Here is a 23,682-nt window from a genome sequence, read left to right on the forward strand (position 1 = left end):
AAATCAACTTACTTTCACCAACAGCTACAGTAAAACAAGACATCTCTCTGTTAGTATCCAATAAATACTAACATAACTTAATTTTCTCATACCTAACCCTAAATAATCCACATATTATCCTATCCATCCAATCATTACCCTGTCCTGAAAATTATTTTGATATAATTATTGTACTTTCCCTCTTTTCCTCACAATAGAAATAATTAAGCATGTTTGGAGGGCTCTTAATTTTTTAAAAATTTCAATTCCTGAGAGGATATATGATCACTAATATTAGAAGCCTTCTGGTAAAATTATTAGGAAAATAAATGTATACAATTTTAGGGAGAGATGTTAGGGAAAATGGCAGAGTAAGGAACTCCAAAAGCCAGTCCCTACACAAAAGCAATGAATAAACTGGCAAAATTTATCAGAATCAACTTTTTCAGGACTCTGAAAACTATCTGAAAGTTTACAGCAACCAGCTGAAATCTTAATCAAGAAAAATCACCTGAATCTTGGCATTTAAGGAAATCTCCATCGAAATACTAACAGATCACTAAGTTAACAGAACAGAGGTTTCAGTGGCCACACATGACCAAGAATATAGACCTTATGAAATTAGTTCAGGAAGTCACTGAGCAAACAAAAACTACTAGAGTAAACAGCAACAACAAACACTAGGGTTGAGAGAGAATCTGATTTCCAGAGTTACCACATTATATATTCAAAATATCTACTTTTCAACCAAAAATTTTGAAGTATGCAAAGAAATAAGAAGGTATGGCCCACACATAAGAAAAACAGAAATTAATAGGAACTGTTCCTGAGGAAGCTTAGATACTAGATTACCACACAATGACTTTAAATCAATTATTTCAAATGTGTTTCAAAAGTTAAAGGACACCATGTACAAAGAACCAAAGGAAACCACAAGAGTAACATCTTCCAAATGAGAAATATAAATAGATAAAAAGCATAGAAAGAAACCAAATGGAAATTTCGGAGTTGACATATTCAAAGTGTTGGGGAAAAAAAAAAATGTCAATCTAAAATTCTATATCCAACAAAAATATTCTTCCAAAATGAAGGAGAAAGTAAGCCATTCCAAGATAAAAAGCTGAGGGTGTTCTTTACCACTAGTCCTGCCCTAGAAGAAAGGCTAAAGGGAGTCCTTTGGTCTGAAATGAAAGGACACTAGACAGTAACTCAAATCCACAAGAAGAAATCAAGAATTCCAGTGAAGGAAACTGAATACATAAATATAAAAGTCAGTATTAATGTATTTATGATTTGTAACTCCTCTTTTTTCCTATATGATTTAAAAGACAACTACATAAAACAATACTTATAAACTATTTCAAACCATACAGAATTACCTTAGAACTAAATAGCAAAAAGATATCTGGAAAATGCCCAAATATTTTGGAAATTAAACAACACACTCTTAAACAATGAATAGGTCAAAGAAGAAATCACAGAGAAAGTAGAAAATACTTTGAGATAAATGAAAACAAAAACACAACATACCAAAACTTATGGGAAGCAGTGACAGCAGTGTTCACATGGAAATTTATAGCTTAAACACCTACATTTAAAAAGAACAAAGATCTCAAATCAATAACCTAACCGTCTATCTGAGGGAACTGGAAAAAGAGGATCAAACTAAACCCAAAGCAAACAAAAGGAAGGAAATAATAAAGATTGGAACAGAGATAAACACAATAGAGAACAGAAAAATAATAGAGCAAATTAAGAAAACCAAATTTGGTTCCTTGAAAAGATCAACAAAATTGACAAACCTGAACTAGACTCACCAAGAAAAAAAGATTAATAAATTACTAAAATTAGAATTAAATTGGGGACATTTTACTACTGACCTTACAGAAATAAAACAATTCTAAGAAAATGAACAACTTTATGTCAACAAATTAGATAACCTAGATGAAAAAGATGAATTCCTAGAAACACATGAACTACCAAAGCTGAATCAAAAAGAAACAGATAATCTAAATAGATTTATTACAAGGAAAGAGATTGAATCAGTATTCAAAAAGCTTCCAGCAAAGAAAATCGCCGGACCAGACAACTTTACTGGTAAATTCTACCAAAAATGTAAACAATTAACACCGATCTTTCTCAAAGTCTCCCAAAAAAATTGAAGTGGAGGGGCTACTCCTAAATTCATTCTATGAGGCCAGTATTACTCTGAAACCAAAGCCAGACAAAGATATAACAGGAAAACTGCAGACCAATATCTCTTACGATCACAGATGCAAAAATCCTCAAAAAACACTAGCAAACCAAATCTAGCAGCATATTCAAATGATTATACTCCACAATGAAGTGGTGTTTATACCAGAAATGCAAAGATGGTTTAACATATATAAGTCAATCTATGCAGTACACAACATTAGCAGAATGAAGATTTAAAAAAAAAAAATCATCTCATTTGATGCAGAAAGAGCATATGACAAAACCCAACAACACCCTTTCATGACAAGAAAACTTCAAAATACTAGAAACAGGAAAGAACTTCCTCAATCTGATACAGGACGTCTATAACATTTAATGGTGCAAGACCAAAAGTTTTCCCCATGGGCTTCCCTGGTGGCGCAGTGGCTGAGAGTCCGCCTGCCAATGTGGGGGACACGGGTTCGTGCCCGGATCCGGGAAGATCCCACATGCCGCAGAGCGGCTGGGCCCGTGAGCCATGGCTACTGAGCCTGCGTGTCCAGAGCCTGTGCTCCTCAATGGGAGAGGCCACAACAGTGAGAGGCCCGTGTCCCGCAAAAAAAAAAAAAAAAGCTTTCCCCATAAGATTAGGAACAACACACAAGAAAGTCTGTTGTCATCATATTATCATATGGCTAGGACTGGAAGTTCTAGTCAGGCAATTAGATGAAATAAAGGAATAAAGGGAGGGAGGGAGGGAAAGAAAAGGAAGAGAGGGAGGGAGGGAGGAGGGCAGGCATCCAAATTAGAAAGAGGTAAAACTATCTTTTATTTGTAGATATCATAATCTTATATACAGAAAGTCTTAAAGAATCCACAAAAAAGTTATTAGAGCTAATAAATTCAGTAAAGTTGCAGTATACAAGATCAACACCCAAAAATCAGTTATATTTTCATATGATCTATTGATTTGTCAATTGATAGAGTCAACTGATTTTCACTAAGGCTACTAAGATTACTGAATGGAGGGAAAGAACAGTCTTTTTAATAAATGGTGCTGGGATAACTGGATATCCATGGAAAAGAGTGAAGTTGGATCCTTGCATCATACCATATACAAAAATTAACTCAATATAGACCAAAGACCTAAATATGAGAGTTAACACTATAAAACTCTTTGAAGAAAACATAGGGTAAAATCTTCATGACCTTGGATTTGGCAATGCATTCTTAGATATGAGACCAAACACATGAGCAACAAAAGAAAAAACTGGACTTCATCAAAGTTCAAAACTTTTGTTGATTAAAGGACACTAACAAAAAAGTAAAAAGACAACCCACAGAATGGGATGAGGGGGTATAGGAGTGACTGCTTAATGGCTACTGGGTTACTTTTGGGGGTGATAAAAATATTCTGGAGTTAGATAGTTGTAATGGTTGCACAACATTGTAAATATTGAAAGCCACTAAACTGTACATTTTTAAAATAGTTTAAATGGTGATTTTTTTAAAGTTCAATAGTTATGTTTTTTCCAAAATACAAAAAGTAGTTCAGAATTCAACTAAACAGAAAAGTGTGTGTATTAAAAAAAAATGTACCTCATGAAATGTTGTAATGATTTTGTTTTTCTCTTTGTCTTACTTTTCTTAATCCCAAATAACCTGAAATAAGCCCCCAAAAAGTTTCTTAATAAAAAGTTAACTTCTGGCCTATATTTAAAACAGCCATAAATAAAATATATTTAAATGTAATTTTTTTTAAAAAAACTTCTGTTTCTTTGAAAAAAAAAGTATATGCTTTTAAATAAAAAATGACTAGCCTTCTTTATTAAATACTAATATCAGTCCCAAATAGGATTTAAAAAATAATATACAGTCAACAGCTGTGTATATACAGTTTTAGGATTTGAAAAGTTGAATGTTAATGCATCAAATTTAAAAATTACCAAATATACAAAAAGTAATCACTTTTCCTAAAAGCAAACATGTTTAGTTTAAGCTCTTTAAAGTACAAGAAAATAATTTCTACATGAAAGTAAGTTCTTTTTATTTGATTATTGTGAGAAATTAGTATTAAAATTCAATTCAGCAGGTTAAAATTTGGTTTTATTCTAGAATAACTGGTGCATACCTTGCAAACGTATGTGGTTAAGAAATATGAATAGCTATACTATTTGACTATGTACAGTAAACTATGCTGAAGAACTTGGATGTAACCACAGTCATTTTTACTGTACCATGAAAGAGCCTGGACCCTCCTTCTATACTACTCTTAGATTCTCCAAGACAGAAAAATGCCACTGGACAGTCCACAGTGGCCAAAAAAAATAAACCTGTAAACTCTGGCTTGAAGACAGGTGGGCTGCACCTTCCTGAGAGCTTCAGAGGGACCCTCTGGGTCTCTTCCTTATCACCCATTCGTTCTTACCCATACTTCGTAGAAAAGAGAATTAGCCCAATAATCAATTAGCCTTTCCTAAATTTTCACTTCAAGCTTGAAAAGTAATTGATAATTTAAAAATCGCTATACATATAGAAATTTCCAGAGACTTAAATCAAAATAACTAACTATTACATCTGAAGGGAGATTAAAAAGCCATATAGCAAAAGTAAATCTACAGTGGTTGTAGGCCAATTCTGCAGACATCTTTCTTTCCATATGACACGAAAATCAAAACAACTGCAAATGAAGAACTGTATGATTACAACTGTCCTGTTGCAATCAGTCTTTATTTTATTTATTGTATTTTGCCATTCTCATAATGAAAGGGTAAGGTACAACATTTATATTTCACGTTGATGATGGTTTTTGTTTGATGTCAAAGTCCATTCCCAAGACAGCTGCTAACCAACATTACTTTCCTCTGTCTGGGGAGATGACAAACAATTGATTTCAAAGGCAACATTAACTGGTATAAAAAGGTATGCCATATACATGACATAATTTATTTTTCCTATCCAAAGTCTCACCACATACCAAAAAAAATCTAACCAAAGATGTCTCTTTTCCTACAAACCTAAATTCCATATTTCTAGCATATATGGATTTGATGTGATTATATTTAAACTACACCGACAGGCTAAATTTTTTTAAGTGGGAAGGAGGAGAAATCACAATTTCAAATAAGATTGCTTAAAAATAGCACTCAGAGTATTAGATTTTTTTTTTCAGAATACTTTCTGTGAGTCACTTTTTGCTAGTCACTTTCAATATCAAGGAATACAGAGGTCCATTGTTTTTAAAATGTTAAAAGGTATTAAATATTAGTTTATTGATGTTATTTTGTATTTCCTTAACAGGATTAGTTTTTAGGATATTTTTAAGTGATTTAAAAACTATATTGTAGGGCTTCCCTGGTGGCGCAGTGGTTGAGAGTCCGCCTGCCGATGCAGGGGACGCGGGTTCGTGCCCTGGTCTGGGAAGATCCCACATGCCGCGGAGCGGCTGGGCCCGTGAGCCATGGCCGCTGAGCCTGCGTGTCCGGAGCCTGTGCTCCGCAACGGGAGAGGCCACAACAGTGAGAGGCCCGTGTACCGCAAAAAATAAATAAATAAATAAATAAATATATTGTATAAAAAACTTGATTCACAAAATTATTCTAAACATGATTCATTCATAAATTCCATATATCTTAAAAGTACTAGGTATTTACATTATTCCAACAAATTGTCTGTTAAACAATAACAGAAACAAATAACATTTCTCTACTTTTAAATAATGAAATAATGAGACATCTTTGAATCTGGAGTGCTAACAAAATACACAGTCAGTATTGAGTCAATACTTAACAATATTAAGTTTTTAGTAATATTGTAATATCCTTATTATGCTGTTCATCACTACAAACTAAAAGTCAATTTATCATACAGAAGTAATCAAATTGAAAATAACAGATTATAATTAAGTATATTCAATTTCTACTTTAAGAATACATTCCTATAAAAAGGTAAATTACAACTTGAAAAACATTACTGCCTAGGTTAAGGTATATGAGTACTGCCAAATACAATACTTTATGTCTCTCTCTCTATATTAATATATGTATATAGTATCCTATAGTAGGTTTAAGAGTGGTAAGAGGTTAGACAGTGTGGTCAAACATTTTATCATTATAAGACATATATGAACCTTAATGACCTCTAGTTCAGTCAGCAAAGACCACAAATAACTCAAGTGCAATTATACCAGTTTGGAGAAACCACTATTTTCATAGTTTTATCACATACATAAAGTGAATTCTGAAAAAAGTTATGCAATATAGCATAGCTCAATACAAATTTTCAGTTATTTGAAAGGATCCTTTTGTTAATTTATTTTTAAAGAAAGCTACAAAATGAATTAAAGTACTTTGCAGTTAATAAAATTAATGACTAGGAAAACTGTGTCATAATACAATTTGAACAATATTGAAGAAAAATTATAATACCTTATGAAGCTCATTTTCTACTGTTCTCATATGATTAGCAACACATTCTTTGTCCCTAGAAACAAAATAAAGATTAGGTGTTAGTAAAACCCAAACCTTACTATAATTGCTACACATTTTAGTATAAGTGACTATTATTGAAAAATAAGGGTTGGTTTTTCCTAAAGTGTAAAACCTAACCATATTCACTAGTATATTTCTGCATTTAATTCTTATTTTCAGTTATACTGCCTACCAAAAATTAGAGGGGGGAAAATTTCTTACGGATATTTTCGAAGTTAAAAGAGAGTGAAAAAGAAAGAAAGAAAAAAGAAATCATGATTACATTATTGATTTACAATGTGCTGAAAAGGCTAAACGTGCATTCTTTTGGCTTCTAATGAAAAAGACTTTAGAAATGTTAGTGGTGGAGATATAAATGATCATACTGGGCACAATAATATTTTCCCTTCCCCATGGGTTTTTTGTGCTATAATAATTACACAAAAACCTTCTATGGCCTTGACTAGAAATATGCAAAGTTACTATTTTCTTCTCTAGCCTTGTATATTGAGTTTAGCCTTTATGATGAAATTAAAAGTTGGGATGAGAATGCTGAAGACAAAATTTTAATGGTGAATTATAAATTGAAAACTGTAAATAATGTATTAGCTCTCCAAATTTCAAATTAGCTTTCTTTAGTGTTATAAGAACATGTGCCCATGGTCACAGATCTCAGACTTGACAAATTCCTGAATTACCAGCAGTATTCTGAAGGCACAATATGAATCTAGAGGTTTTATAATCTTGTTTTCATTAATTTTAGAACTTTCAATGCTCTGAGACATACTAAAAATTACCTATGCTAAGCTTCTCATTTGACATGAGGAAACTGAGACTGAAAAATGACAGCAAAAAGCTGATGCAGTCAAACTTATATTTTTTAAAAATGACAATTACATATAACTAATATGGTAGTGCACTGTTATAGAGCCTTACAATTTTCCAAAAATGTATTGGTGGGTATTCAAACATGCCAATATTGTGGCATTGTGTAAACTCATTTTTTCATTATGTGTGAGCAGTATTCCAAGCCCACTGACAAAGCTGTGGGTATCCTAGGATGGCAAACTGCCCGTTTTATTATTTAGTTTACACACTACATTCATATTTCTTATGTTATGCTTAACAAGAGTTTGTCTCCAAACAGTTTTAAGTTATAGTTATACATTTGTAAATATATATATACATACGTATATGTATATGTGTGTATGTATTTGCAAGTACAGGAATCCAGAATTCCAAATTTAGAAAACACTGAGTTTATTAAAATTAGATGTTTAATCCATAAATAGATTTTCTTTAAGCCATGCTGTTGTAAAAAGGACTGTCTTAAAGTACTCCATGAAATTTGATGTGGGGAACAAATAAAAATACCCAAGAGAACTGTTCAATTTGAACTTCACAGTGTATGTCAACTTGATTACCTGGTAAAAGGAAAAACACTCTCATCACATTTACCCAGTTGCCCACTCTGAAAACTGCATATTTTTCTCTATTTAACATATTTGAATATACAGCTATAAAATTAAATGAATTTTCCATGATCAATATGTTTTTATTGCACTTAAAAAGATGCTACAATACACATGTTGATTATATACTAACATATCTTTATGGAAATATTACTTGCAGTATTAGTATATTATAATATATGCAGAAGAAAATTTGGGAGGTAGTGGGGCAGAAAGGGATGAGAAATATGTGATAGGAGAAACTATTCAAAACTTTAAAATAAAGAGTCTTATGTCTCATGTTAATGAAAACCTGGTTTCAAACATGTAATGCTACAACAGAACCTAAAATACACAGCATTAGAGGTTATATAGAAACATTCTTTTCTAAGGTTTCTCAATAAAATATACATTTAGTATGTTAAGAGTTTTCTTTTTTGAGGATATATCAGAGAATTTCAAAGAGAGACAGCTGTACTTTTGTTTTCTAACACTGTATTATCCAGGGCTAAAACCCAGAGCATGAAAGTAAGAATTGATCTTTTGTCTGTTTTAAGTGATCTCCCCAAGGTCCAAATGCTCACTTGGCTGCCATGCGGAGGGCACTCCGCACATCATGGATGTTCTCCTCCAGTCGACTCTTGTCCTGCTCCAGCTGGGTAAGATGTCTATTGAGCAGACGCAGAGATTGATCTTTTCTTCTCAGCTCCATCTTTGCCTCGGAGAGATTCTGCAAGCAGACAGAAAACAGAGTTACCTGTCAGCCCTGATAATTAACTTCAATTTATGCCATAGGCTATTAAACAAAGAAGGATACAGACTGACTGAGAAGTAGACTTGGGTCATTACACATCAAGGTTTAACAAATTTTCTGCAAAAAATTTTACATACTTACTAATTAGAAATGATAGAACTGATAAGATTTTGAAAAATGTTTAGCTGCAAAATACAACTCTGTTTTGTTTCTTCAAATACTGCAAGGCAAATACATTCTATTCTTACTAAAAATACTTGATTATTAAAAACCTCAGGTTGCGTTTTCTTTTAATGATAAAAAATAAAGATTTCAATGGAAAAAGCACATGAAATTTAGAGTCTATTTAAAACAAGTACTATCATATGTCAAAGTATGTATATGATGGAGAGGAAGGTAGATTAGGATACCTATAAGAGAATGGGGAACCCCAAATTTAAAAGCACCTATCTTTTAAAATGTATCTATAACAGTTATGTTGCTATACACATCTCAGTGAACAAACACAATGGACTCAAAAATAAAATTCACTTATTTCCCATAAAAAACTCTCATGTCAGAGAAAACACAAATGTGATCAACATGTTTCAACAGAGAGAGTTATAAACACTACTTGCACTTGGAATTATGTTCTGTAAATATTTTCCTAGTCATAGAAGTATAAAATTTGTTGATTGATATTTGCTATGTGCTTTAATCTGAAATATTCACTTAGCACAAAAATTTCAAGATACAAGAGTACAATTTCATCTTGGAACTTTAAGGCTAAAGGTCTTAGATTCAAAAACTCATAAGTTAAAGGAATATTTTCTTATTTTAAATTCTAGGATGTAAAACAATATAGGGATCAGAGGATCTCTTAGCACTAGAAATCTGCTCATTCCTTTGCCTATGAAGTTTCTAGAATATGAGCTTATCAACCAGTTTTTCAGTAAAGTTTGTTGGACAGTGAACTAAATAATTGATTGCATACACATAATATTTTTTCTTCTTTCTAAGAGTGTAGCCACACATTAACATTCACAACTATACTTCAAATACCCAGTAAAGAACAACCAAGATGCAATAATTTCATGTTTAAAACTTTTCTAATAATATTATTTTAATGCACTCACAATAAGTAGTATAAAAACTCAAGCTGCCTTCATGGAGCTAAAACAATTAATTCACTCTGAACAATATGAATTGAAAGCAAAACCAGGTTTATTTTTTTTTAAATATCTTTATTGGAGTATAATTGCTTTACAATGGTGTGTTAGTTTCTGCTGTATAACAAAGTGAATCAGCTATACATATACATATATCCCCATATCCCCTCCCTCTTGCGCCTCCCTCCCACCCTCCATATCCCACCCCTATAGGTGGTCACAAAGCACCAAGCTGATCTCCCTGTGCTATGCAGCTGCTTCCCACTAGCTATCTATTTTACATTTGGTAGTGTATATATGTCAATGCTACTCTCTCACTTCGTCCCAGCTTCCCCTTAAACCAGGTATTTTTAAATGCTAAAAGAAATTTAATTCAGTATTTCACTTTCAAACAGTCAAGTTGCTGTCAGACAAATACAAGTCAAAAAACTAGAAATAAGCAAACTGTGACTACTTTTTCGATATTATGTTTAATTTTAAATCTTTAGTACTAACAGATCTTTAAGAATATCCCACTATGGAAGTAGTCACTGATTCAAACCAACTTAAAAAGACAACAAAGAATAGATTTGAAAAGCCATGCTAAACCTACTTATTTTGTGCCAATGTTAAGATATTTAAAGGCACTGAAGTATCATGAGAGTTCTTTCTTTAAAAAAATAAAACCCATTTGAGTCCTTTTAAAGGCAATATTTCTGACATCTTTCAGGTAATAAAAAATGCTATTTTTCAGATGTGAATATAAAATTAATGATCCACCACCAGTTACACATAAAGCTTGAGTTCTTTTTCCAACAGAAATAATAGAATGTGCCACTCCATTCAAATTCTCTTGCTCAGTAATTCTTATGACTAGAGGTGTATGTTTGTGAGGGATGTTCAGGATATTGATTCCAGCCTTGCCCAGAGCGAAGCTCACTGGTCCAATCTGAGAGAACCCATGACCTTAAAATCACTATAAAACCATACTTGACTTTTCAGCAATTCTATGATCTCCTTCCAAAGAAGATATAACTCATAGAATTAGAATCTCCACTATATATCTAAATCTTCCAGTTTCCATCAGCTTTCATCTCCTTCTCTCAGGGGCAATGGCAGGGAGCCACCAAACTCTTCTAAAGCTTGCACTGTTTCAGAGGTACAGCTGAATAGCCTACTCTAAGACTGAAATTACAGACAACAAACAAAAAATGGTATAAATAAGGTGATATGAATCATACTTCCTTAGTGTAAAAATAAAGAGATAACAGTTTTTGAAAAAAGAATAATCATAGTTATATAACTTATGGACACAGCATTCTCATTTTAAAGAGCTGAGGAATATCACAATGGAATCTATATACATCAATGAGTCCTAATGTTTGTGGTGATGTAAGCAAAACACCAAGACATAAAAAGTGATTCAGTAATATGTCTTTTCTCTGATGTTCACATTTTTGTGTTTGATGACAAAAGTAGAATCCTTAAAAATCCTAACACTAAGCTTTAAAAGAAGAAAAACATATTGGGGTGTGTGTGTATATATATGATGTATATACATACGTACCTATACCATATGTAATATATATTACAGACACATATAAAATTTTAACTTCAGCTTTTCTTTTCTCCCGTTCAGATTTATCTAATTAAAACCCATGATAAACTTTATGGACTCTAATATTTCCAACTGAAGGACTGAAACCAAGAGGGTGTACCTCTGGGCAGCTAGGCAATGATGATAAGCAAGCAGGTTAGCCACTAATTTCTCAACCAGGGCAGACTGTGAAAGTGTGATGTCCTGATATCCAAGAAACTGTTCAGGGGAGAATAGGATAAATCAAGTTTAATAACTCTGCTCCTAATTGTTCCCCCAATGCTCAACTCTAATTACTTGGAGAACTCTCCTGACTGTCACCTGATATTAAGTTGTTGGAGGCTGAGCCTGGAACAGCAAGATAATCAATAAACATTTAGTGGGGAGAAGAATGAAGATCCTGTTAAGCAGTGGGAACCTGCAGCACCCAAAGCCCTTCTGCTCATGAGAAAACCTATGGGACAACCATAGCGATTGCAAAGCAATAATCCAAAGCACTGTTTTTAGGCCTTGAGGCCTTTAGGCAACAGTACATTTGAGGAAAAAAGGTTAACACGGTCACCCTAATTACAGCCCACTTTCACATACTTCATATACAAGCGAAGACAAGCCAATTAGGTAGAAAAGAAGATAAGGGAAGTTTTATTTGTATACTAATTAAACCCCTGATGAAATTAAAGGAAAAACATACAGCTCTGTAATTGTGTCTGAGAAAGGTCACTTCAGGTTCAGTTATCAGAACAGCACAGCCTTAAGATATTTCACTTAATCCACAATACAGCCCTCATTTTGTACTCAGGTCTTAGTATTTACCAAAAAAAAAAAAAATCAAAGCCTGATACTGCATTTATCTTTAAACTATGTTTTGAACAATTTTAGCTGCTAGAAAGTTAATGCTAAAAATGATAACAAAAGTTTAAAAGAAAATATACCATCTACACAAGAACCAATGCCACAGTACTATTTATCAAACATTCCGAGTTTTCACTTTAAATCCAAAATGTTTTAAAGCAAAATTTTACAGCAAAATTCCAAGCTTACTATATTTCAGAAGCTATTCTGCAAGATATTTATTGTATTTCTTTTAAGATAATTATCTCATTGCTCATGTACACCTCTCATAGTCCAGGAAAAAAAGCTAATGCTTTCACTAAACTACTCTTATAAGAAGATATTTTTACAACTGGTTGTTTTCCTAAGATGGTCATGAAAAGCTATGTACTACTAATGAAAGCTGGCAATGGGACTTCCCTGGTGGTCCAGTGGTTAAGAATCCGCCTTCCAATGCAGGGAATGCAGGTTCGATCCCAGGTCGTGGAACTAAGATCCCACATGCTGCGGGGCAACTAAGCCCGCATGCTGCAACTACAGAGCCCGCATGCCGCAACTACAGAGCCCACATGCCACAACTACAGAGCCCGCGTGCCACAACTAAGACCTGATGCAGCCAAAAATAATAAATTTTAAATAAATAAATAAATAAATAATGAAAGCTGGCAGGAAAAGTATGGATACCAAGGAAGTAGTTAAGTACAGAGAAAGCTTAGGGACAGAATACAGGATAGATGTGAATATTAAAATATCCACACATTTTAAAAATGTCTTTTCTTATCTAGAGTTTCTGAAGTTTCTATAATAAACATATGTTACTATTGAATAAGAACAAATTACTTTCTTAAGTCATACATAATTTCATATTTCTAAAGCTTTAAACATTTATTAAGGTTAACAATTTTTAAAAATTAATTGTGAATATAAATTGAAATTCTATTGCTTTGCACCTATGAAAACATTTCATACAGTGGAATTTTTTAATAACAGTTTTATTGAGATATAATTCACATACCACATAATTCACTCTTTTAAAGTGTACAATTCAGTGGGTTTTATTATATTCACAAAGCTGTGCAACAATCACCAATGGAGGTGTTTTTTGAAGAGAAGTTCTTAAAAAAAAACTTATCAAAACAACATGGCAACTTAAATGTAGTATATCTCATTATTTCACAGCAAGCTCTAATTTTAAATGACACAAGATATACAAGGTTTATAATTTTGTTCAGTAATAGTTTCAAAAGTATAAAATTTATAACATGAATTCCCTGAATCAGAATATTTGCTTAATAAATGTGGTATTTAGTAGAAAAGTTAAAGTTCCCTGAAAGAGTGTACACAACTCTCCAATTATTATTTCTGGATGTTAAGGGAATCATCCAACATAGTTCTTTCTCATAAGAGTACAGTACTACACTGCTTTAGACCATTAGGCCAGCTAGGAAGACCAAGCCCCAAGAGATATCGCTTTTATAGATTTCCTTTTTGTCTAATGGGAAATATCTATGGATCCACATTTCTACAGACTAAAAGCTAATGGCTTATTCAATTTGGTATAAAAGTTAGTCATAGAAAATGTAAGACAAGACAACAACACAAGAGTTATGAAGAACTAAGCTACATTTCCTAGGTTAAGAAAAAAAATCTGTAACATTTTTTTTCTAAAATTTTACTACTGTCCAACTGTAACTTTTGAATAAACATTCCTAGATTGTGATAAATTGGGTAAAACATCTCAGGGCACTAAAACTAATGTTGGAAAAGGAAATGGCACTGTCTTCAGCCCTACTATTATAATATGACAACTAGAAAATTATATTAATCAAGAATTAGTAGCTGCTGGGCAGGTCAAACTACACAGGCTGCCACAGAAAGTATAAATTTAAAATGATACAACCACCAAATTTACAATTGGGTACACAAGTTAGGGGTGAAACTAAAGAATGACATATTTTATAATAAAGCTTGAAAATCTATGAGATAAGCAATTAGAGAATTTACAATAAATATACAATAGTCAAAGATGTTAGTATGTGGTAAAATTAATATATGAATAAATTTCAGTTTTGGTAGTCTATATTTTATATGGATAATCTGAATTAAAATTTCTGCAATTTTAAGTTTTCTTAAGGACATTATCTTTTACTATTTTCCATAATAATTCTATGTAAAACATAGGTGACATTAATAAACCAAAGTTAAAAGTCAAATAACTTACCCACTTACCCCACTTTGGGGTTCAGTAAATGACAGTCCTTGTTAGGACTCACATGTCTAGTAAGACAACAGATATGAAAATGTCCTATAAACCATAAAAGCCTACATAAATTTATTATGCCTAATTAATGCAATACTTACACTTCTACATGTAATGTCATTACATAGCCTTCTTTAAATCCCCACCTATATGTGGCAACTTATGAGTTTCTATATTATTTCTACATCATCGCTTATATATATGCATATGTATAAACATACATAAATTGTTTAAAATACTATTTCTATCACACTTGAAAAAGATAAAATAACATTAACAAAAAAAGTATAAAATAAGTCACTTTTATAAAGAGGCCATATGGTAGATGATTATGAAAAAATGGAGTGGATGAGCAATGAAAATGCACCTTTAAAATTTTCAAAGTATGCTGTAAGACTCTGCTGTATGCTTTATGATTATTGGCACCACATTCTCACATGTTCCTTTGAAAATGTTCTCTTAAATTCCATCAATATAAAAGGAAAAAAGTTAATCCTTCCCAGGAAACTAACTGAAAGTGATCAATAGTAAAATATAGTGGAAAGAAAAGGAACCTCATAAAAGTGTTCAAAACATATTTAATGCTGTTTGTTCCAAGCCTCACATAGTACTACAAAACTCTGGTAGACTAACTGTGTTAGATAACAATGAGGTAAACTGGGAGAGAAATAGTTAAAGGACATTTTAAATGACAAAAAAAGGAGGATAATAAAGAGAATCATGAGAGCCCTCTCAACAGGAAAATACACTCAGAAAAGTACAGAACAGACAAGCAGCAGCTAGATTTATTGTGACACATGGCATGTAAGCAGTAATGTGGCAGTAATGTTTTCTCAGAGTATAAAACAAACTGCATTTGGCTGCACTACAGACCTCAGGAGACAGAAACTAGCTGCAGGTGACAGCCACCATGATGCTGTTATAATAAAATCAGCTCTTATACGACCTCTATGTTCTCTCAATGAATAGCTAAGAAATAAACGGATGGAATACAGTAAGTCCTTCTGTTAGACTTTATCAGCTACAGACTACTCAGCAGCTTCTAAAAACTTCACCCAGTTGAAAATCCTAGCTATGTGGAGGTCCAAAAAGCTTCAGAATTCCCTGGCAATATTTTAAATGAGTCAAGCTATGAATTAGGTTGCAGAAAAATATCATTTAGAATATAAATACTGCTTTTAAATCATTTGAGAATTACCTAAAACAAATGTCTACTAAAAATTGAGAAAATATGAATAATTTATAAAGGGCTTCATATAGTTGGATTTCTGACATTTAAATAAAAAGAACTTATTGTCAGAAGAATTTTTCAATTTCAAGAATTCTTTTTGTGATGTAATTGAATAGGGTAGATAATCCTATACAATAATTAAAAGACCTTTACATTAATATTTTTATTGTACTACAGAATTTAAATGACTATCTTGAATTCTTGAATATGTTATATATTAAATAATATTAATAAAAGTAAATCCAATATCAGCTGAGTAAAAATCAATTATTTAAGAGAATCTGAAGGTCAATTTTAAACTAGAAGGGACTTCTCTGGCGGTCCAGTGGTTAAGACTTCACCTTCCAATGCAGGGGGTGAGGGTTTGATCCCTGACTGGGAAGCTAAGATCCACGTGCCTCGCGGCCAAAAACCCAAAACATAAAAAAGAAGCAGGGCTTCCCAGGTGGTGCAGTGGTTGAGAGTCTGCCTGCCGATGCAGGGGACACGGGTTCGTGCCCCGGTCCGGGAGGATCCCATATGCTGCGGAGCGGCTGGGCCCGTGAGCCATGGCCACTGAGTCTGCGCGTCTGGAGCCTGTGCCCCGCAACGGGAGAGGCCACAACAGTGAGAGGCCCGCATACCGCAAAACAAACAAAGAAACAAACAAACAAAAAACAGAAGCAATACTGTAACAAATTCAATAAAGAGTTTTAAAATGGTCTACATGAAAAAAATCTTTAAAAAAAGTTTAAATTAGAAAAATAAACTTAGGTTTTTTTTAGACTTACATGTAGACAAAACAAAATCAGAGTTTTTTTGTATTAAGTATTTCACACTGATTTCTATCTTAATTTCAGAGGTATATTCACAGGGGAAAATTCTGAACCACAAACATTTCCTACATTTCTCAATCCAGAGCATTCCACCTTTGTATGAAGGCACTAGGCCTGTTCTTGAACCATGCCTGTCATATTGTAAGCATGCAATAAATGTTTGCTATTTTTAAAGCTTATTTCCCCCAAATCCTGGGGGGAAAAATAGCTTGAGTGACAACTGAACCATATTATCATCATCATACAAGCATTTAATAGTTACATTAACTCAATTGATTCTTCATAGTCCAGTGAGATAGATCACATTTTCATTCCTATTTTACATGCAAGGAAACTAAGAATCAGAAAAGTTTACTCCAAAATGTGAGCCCAAGTCTTCTAAATCTAAACCCTTAATCTTTTTTCAGTTGAGGTAACACTTGTTTCATGTGTACAACATTTTATGAAGATGTCCATATACACTTCAGCATGCTCACCATCCAAAGTTTTGTTTCCATCCATCAACATACAGTTGACCCCCTTTACCCATTTCGTCCTCCCCCTACCTCCCTTCCCCTCTGGTAACCAGTACTCTGTTCTCTGTATCTATGTGTCTAAAACCTTATTCTTTATCCTGCACCACAATAGCAGTAACCATTTCTCCAGATTTTCCATAAAAATCCCCTAACTGGGAAGTCCCCATGGAAATATAAAACTAGTATTTCACCTATGTATCAAGTTCTCGGTAAGGTCAGTAAGGCATTTCAGACTATTTAAATGGCTGCTTTCTATTTATATTGAAATACACTCCAATAAGGACATAAGTGTTATACAATGGCACTGCTTTAACATCAAAAATCAAAGCATGCACAATTCAGGATTCCCTGTGTGAAAGTAGGATCACTGTCATCATTTATGTACTAATGAAATAAGAAATAAATATTTGCATAGTAAGGGTGAATTATACAGCATGCTACTGCAGTACAGAATTTTATATAATTCAGGACCACATTGGGCTGCTGCTTTTTTTTAACCTTTCAAAAGGCAAATAAAGTTCTCTATGTCTCTTTCCTTTATAAGTTAGCACCAGCAATGAACTTTCCCTGCAGATCTTGAAATTTGGTTGCCTAGTATATGCCTCAACTTTTAAAATATTTTTTACAGGAACTCTACGCTCTCACAACAGTATATCAAGCTCTATAATATCAGCACTTGTACCTAAATCCTCCTGTTAAGGAGATTTTAACTCCTATGTAAAAAGTAATGTATATGCCAAATTTAATCTAAAAATACCACCCTTAAAGCACGGCCACCATACAGACTACATTATAATGTTATAGTAACAGAAGAATTAGTAATTAGTACTGAAATTTGTTAATCTGAGATATAAAAGTAGAGTTGCATTTGACTTAAAAGCATTCTATTATACTTACTCTGAAAGGGATAAGGGAGAGAAGATGAGGGAAAGGAAGGCAACTGAAAGAGAGATGGAGAGCAGCAATTCAAATACCATAGTTCTGATGCTGCTCCAAGCCATAAACGTTTATCCACAGCAAGCCTGTAACAGGTGACATGAACAAAGCAAATGGCAACTACAATAAAACCAGCTGTTTCACCTGGTTGCCCTCACATCGCAAATATCTCTACTACTGCAAATACTCGAACTAGGAGGTAAAAGTGAGAGTGATTCTCCTGTATAAAAAAATGTACCTTCATCTAACTTGGCCCTTGAATGTAAAGCAATCTCTTCATTTGGTATCCAACTGAAAGAATGGTAACATAGTCCAACATGGAAGAAAACCTGGCTGTTTTAGGTTTGTCTAGAATTTGGCATCTCTAGTTTGGCCGCTCCGGAAAAGACTTTTTAAAGAAATAAAAACAAATAGGAACAGTTTATTAAATTGGGTAAACTGAAAGGGATTTAAAAGTGAAATGGCTTAATCATTTTTCCACTAATAACTTCAAATATCCTGTTAGATTTCCCTAGGGATTCTTAAAGATACTTTTGACTATACAAGATTTTAGCCTCATAGGCTGATCCTAAAACCTAACCTCAACATAGCATGTGACTCTACTGTATTCATTTGTTCATTCAAGATACATTTATTTTACGCCTATCCATGCCACAGCCATAAATAGTAGTAGTAGTAGCAATAGTAATAATAGCTAACACTTCTTGAATACTTACCTTATGCCAGACATTAACACGGTTAGCCCTCATAACAACTCTATGAGCTAAATACTATTATTCCCATTTTACAAATGAGGTAACTGAGGCAGAGTTGAAGTAACTTGGCTAGATTACACAGAGCCAGAGTTCAAAACTAGCAGTATGATATGTAAATTAATGAAATACAAAGAATATACTCCTCTTGGAAATGACTTCCTATCTAGAAAAATATAGTTTAAAAAGCAACTTGTATTAAAGCCAGGTGACCAGTGTTGTGAAGAGCATTCTCAGCAGAATAAAATGCCATGCTCTGAGAAATCCAAGAGGTAACTTACATATAAAGATAAGGAGCTATTGAGAATGACAGGAGAAAAGATGAGAAAGGTACATATAGCCCAGATACGGTCAGAAAACTAGACTTTTCCTTGCATATGATTTTTATAAGTACTCCACAGAGTTGCATCACTATATCTTGGGGGAAATGCTTGAATCAGTGAACTCCCAACCCCCAAACTTCTTCCAGAATTTGCTTTACTGTTCACTACGAGCTTCTGTGAGATTCCCAACCATCCAGCAGCTTTCTCTGATCTCTGTCTCAAGGATCACATACACAAACTATAACTGCCAAATTAGAATGAATACAAGAGATCATTCTGGCCATAATGCAACCACTCATTTACATCTTCAGTTAGGCTCTAACAAAGTTTTGATAAGATTTCACCTTTGAGAATCACGATTCAGTAATAAACTAGATAAAAAGGGATTTTAGAAAAAACTGGTTTGTGACAGATCATTTTCCTAGTATGGTAAAGAGTATTATCTCAAACTCATTTTTACATGACCCAAGCCGAGAGTATATATTAAATATTTACTTTATATAAATGCAGCATCCTAGCCATATATTTTCTATTTCTACTAATAACTACATGAAATCCTATAAGTTTTTTTAATCATATGACAGAGAGCCATAAGCTTTGAGTCACAGCAGAAATGTATGATAAAAACTATCTATTATTTTAGGAGCACCAAAAAGTTCATTAACAACTGAACTTAGCATTTTTTTAAGGAGAACTATGCTATTTGGTCTATAGTTTCAAACATATTTTTTAGATTTTTACCAATAACAAATTGGTTATTATGTTGAGTTATTTTGGGGAAAAAAGGTTAGAACAAAGTTACCACTGTCAATAATCATTAAGTAAGGTCTCTAAATAAATAAGTAAAAGGGTGGGTACCAGCTTTCCCATTCTGTGATTAATGAACCACAAAAGTTAATTTATAACATGTCTAAATGAAATATAAAAATTTTAATCCCTCTTCACTCCAATTAATTATAGAAAAAGAGACTGAGGCTGAGTAACAGGTTGCTAAAACAAAGATGAAGGCTCATATCTAAAACAACCACAGTTTGGAACTTCCCTGGTGGTCCAGTGGTTAAGACTCCAGGCTTCCACTGCAGGGGGCACAAGTTTGATCCCTGCTCAGGGAACTAAGATCCTCCATGCCACGAGGCACGGCCCCCAAATTTTTTGAAATAAATACATAAATAAAACAATCACAGTTTCAGCAACAGTTAGTAAATTCAAACAAAGTATTAGGAAAAAGCAGTCAGATGGACCCAAGCCTCAGTACAATTTCTTGAGAAACTGTGCTTAGGAAAACTTGTCTCTCTGTTTGGGGAATAACGGTTGAAAAAATATATATACTCTGAGGAAGTAACTTAATATGGCAAAACATTATTTTGTAGCTTTGCTTCAAATGGAATTTTCCTGTGTGAGGATATGCATTTGTGTACACACACGCACACACACACACACACACACACACACACATATATATATATATATATATATATATATATATATATATACATACTCATAAATAGTACCATTTTGATTATAAAGGCTCTTCCCATAACATTAGTATGGCTTACGTTTCTGGTCCCTTTGTAACCAACCCATTCACCTGAAGAGAAACACACAGCCGTTCTATCCTTCTAAATGAGCGAGATCACCATCTAGTGGTGACTCCTTGAAATGCCAAGCACAAGGCTTCTGGAGCCGAGAAAATGCTTCATGAAACATAGTTAACAGAGTCTTAACAGTCTAGAACAGCGGTCCCCAACCTTTTTGGCATGAGGGATCGGTTTGGTGGAAGACAATTTTTCCATGGACCAGGGTGGGGATGGTTTGGGATGATTCAAGTGATTACATTTATTGTGCACTTTATTTCTATTATTATTATATTGTAATATTAATGAAAAAATTATACAGCTCACCATAGTGCAGAATCAGTGGGAGCCCTGAGCTTGTTTTCACTTGCCACTCACTGATGGGGTTTTGATATGAGTCTGCAAGCAATTGATTTATTACGGTCTCTGTGCAGTCAAACCTCTCTGCTAATGATAATCTGTATTTGCAGCCGCTCCCCAGTGCTAGCATCACCGCCTCAGCTCCACATCAGATCATCAGGCATTAGATTCTCATAAGGAGCGTGCAACCTAGATCCCTTGCATGCGCAGTTCACAGTAGGGTTCGTGCTCCTATGAAAATCTAATGCCACTGCTGATCTGACAGGAGGCGGAGCTCAGGCGGTAATGCGAGTGATGGGGAGCAGCTGTAAATACAGATGAAGCTTCGCTTGCTCGCCCACCACTCACCTCCTGCTGTGTGGCCCGGTTCCTAACAGGACATGGACTGGTACCAGTCCATGCCCAGGGGTTGGGGACCCCTGGTCTAGAACATTCAAGTTTATTTAAAGGAAAGCAGAATAACATCCTGAACAATCCTTTTACACTAATAAGAACTCTATAGCAAAAGAAAAAAGTTCCAACTAGACACATGGCCCCCTGTTTTCAACCCTCTTAACGAACTAGGGGAAAATGGTTGCAGATGTTAAAATGTAAAGTTATACAAAATTTGGTAAACATAGCTTACTAGAAAACAGATTCTTTATCTTTTCTGTATTTTATAAAGTTTAAATAATTAGTTATTGTACTGGACTGTATTTGTTCCACCTCCCTGAGGGGAAAGTATACTCTCCTGTCTCACTGATATATGGCTTGACCATTTGGTGCCACTTCTGGAAAGATTATATATTCCCTGTCCTGTCAAAATCAAAAGTGCAGAAGTTACTTTCTCTGGCCAGTGAAATGTGGGCAGAATTTAAAACATAATGCCACATCCTAGCAGACAGAAGACCAGCAATGTCCTATAGAGAGACATTTATTATGAGACCAACAGTGTCCAAGATAGGGGCTGCTCTATCAGCCTCATTTATAAAGTGAGGAACCCATGAATCAGAAGCACAGCTGATCCACTATATGCGTATGTGGGATATGTGAGAAGTCTCTTGTTGTAACGCCACTGAAATTTTGGAGTCATTTGTTACTGCGACATTACACATAGTATACTGACTGATATAGTTCTATTCCTACATGTGGCAATTTATTCTAGAATTTATACAGCTATGAAATCACCTGTGGACACTTTAAAAAGTCAGTTTCTAGTCTGACTTAAATACTGGATCATCATTAGAAGAAATTAATTATAACTGAATATTACAAACCAGAGCAATGAAGGGATGGAAAAAGATATTCCATGCAAATGGAAATCAAAAGAAAGCTGGAGTAGCAAGACTCGTATCAGATAAAATAGACTTTAAAATAAAGACCATTAGAAGAGATAAGGAGGGACACTATATAATGATCAAAGGATCAATCCAAGAAGAAGATATAACAATTATAAGTATTTATGCATCCAAAATAAGAGCACCTCAATACATAAGGTTAAAAACTATGAAAGGAGAAATCGACAGTAACACAATAATAGTAGGGGACTTTAACACCCCACTTACACCAATGGACAGATAATCCAAACAGAAAATAAATAAGGAAACACAAGCTTTAAATGACACAATAGACCAGATATATTTAATTGATATTCATAGAACATTCCACCCACAAGTGGCAGAATACACTTTCTTCTCAAGTGCACAGAGAACATTCTCCAAGATAGATCACATCTGGGGTCACAAATCAAGCCTTGGAAAATTTAAGAAAATTGAAATTGTATCAAGCATCTTTTCTGACCACAATGCTATGAGATTGGAAATCAATTACAGGAAAAAAACTGTAAAAAACACAAATACATGGAGGCTAAACAGTGCACTACGAAATAACCAAGAGATCACTGAAGAAATCAAAGAAGAAATTAAAAAATAAATAGAAACAAAAGACAACAAAAACATGATAACGCAAAACCTATGGGACGCAGCAAAAGCTGTTCTAAGAGGAAAGTTTAAAGCAATTCAATCTCACCTCAAAAACAAGAAAAATCTCAAATAAACAATCTAACCCTACACATAAACAACTAGAGAAAGAAGAACAAAGAAAACCCAAAGTCAGTAGAAGGAAAGAAATCATAAAGATCAGAGCAGAAATAAATGCAATAGAAACGAAGAAAACAAGAGCAAAGATCAATAAAACTAAAAGCTGGTTCTCTGAGAAGATAAACAAAATTGATAAACCCTCAGCCAAACTCATCAAGAAAAAAAAGGGAGAGGACGCAAATCAATAAAATTAGAAATGAAAAAGGAGAAATCACAACTGACACTGCAGAAATACAAAGGATTATAAGAGACTACTACAAACACTATACACCAATAAAATGGACAACCATGAAGAAATGGACAAATTCTTGGAAAGGTACAATTTTCCAAGGAACACTGAACCAGGAAGAATTAGAAAATATAAACAGACCTATCACAAGTAATGAAATTGAAACCGTAATAAAAAATCTTCCAACAAACAAAAGTCCAGGACCAAATGGCTTCACAAGTGAATT

At 33.7% G+C, this 23,682-nt stretch overlaps 1 protein-coding gene across 1 annotated transcript in view; it reads right to left on the reverse strand.

The window, feature by feature from the left end:
* Positions 1-23,682, reverse strand: part of CCDC171 (coiled-coil domain containing 171) — a gene marked incomplete at its 3' end in the record, with an annotated part of 345,924 nt that overhangs the window by 89,103 nt on the left and 233,139 nt on the right. The window contains exons 22-23 of the mRNA XM_082603964.1: positions 8,659-8,804; positions 6,582-6,636 (exon numbers count right to left, since the gene is read on the reverse strand). Of these exons, the coding sequence (XP_082460090.1) occupies positions 6,582-6,636; positions 8,659-8,804 (201 nt within the window). The remainder of the gene's footprint in view (positions 1-6,581; positions 6,637-8,658; positions 8,805-23,682) is intronic.

This window comes from Mesoplodon mirus, assembly GCF_964341445.2.
Source record: "Mesoplodon mirus genome assembly, chromosome: 1".
Classification (NCBI taxonomy): Eukaryota; Metazoa; Chordata; class Mammalia; order Artiodactyla; family Ziphiidae; genus Mesoplodon; species Mesoplodon mirus.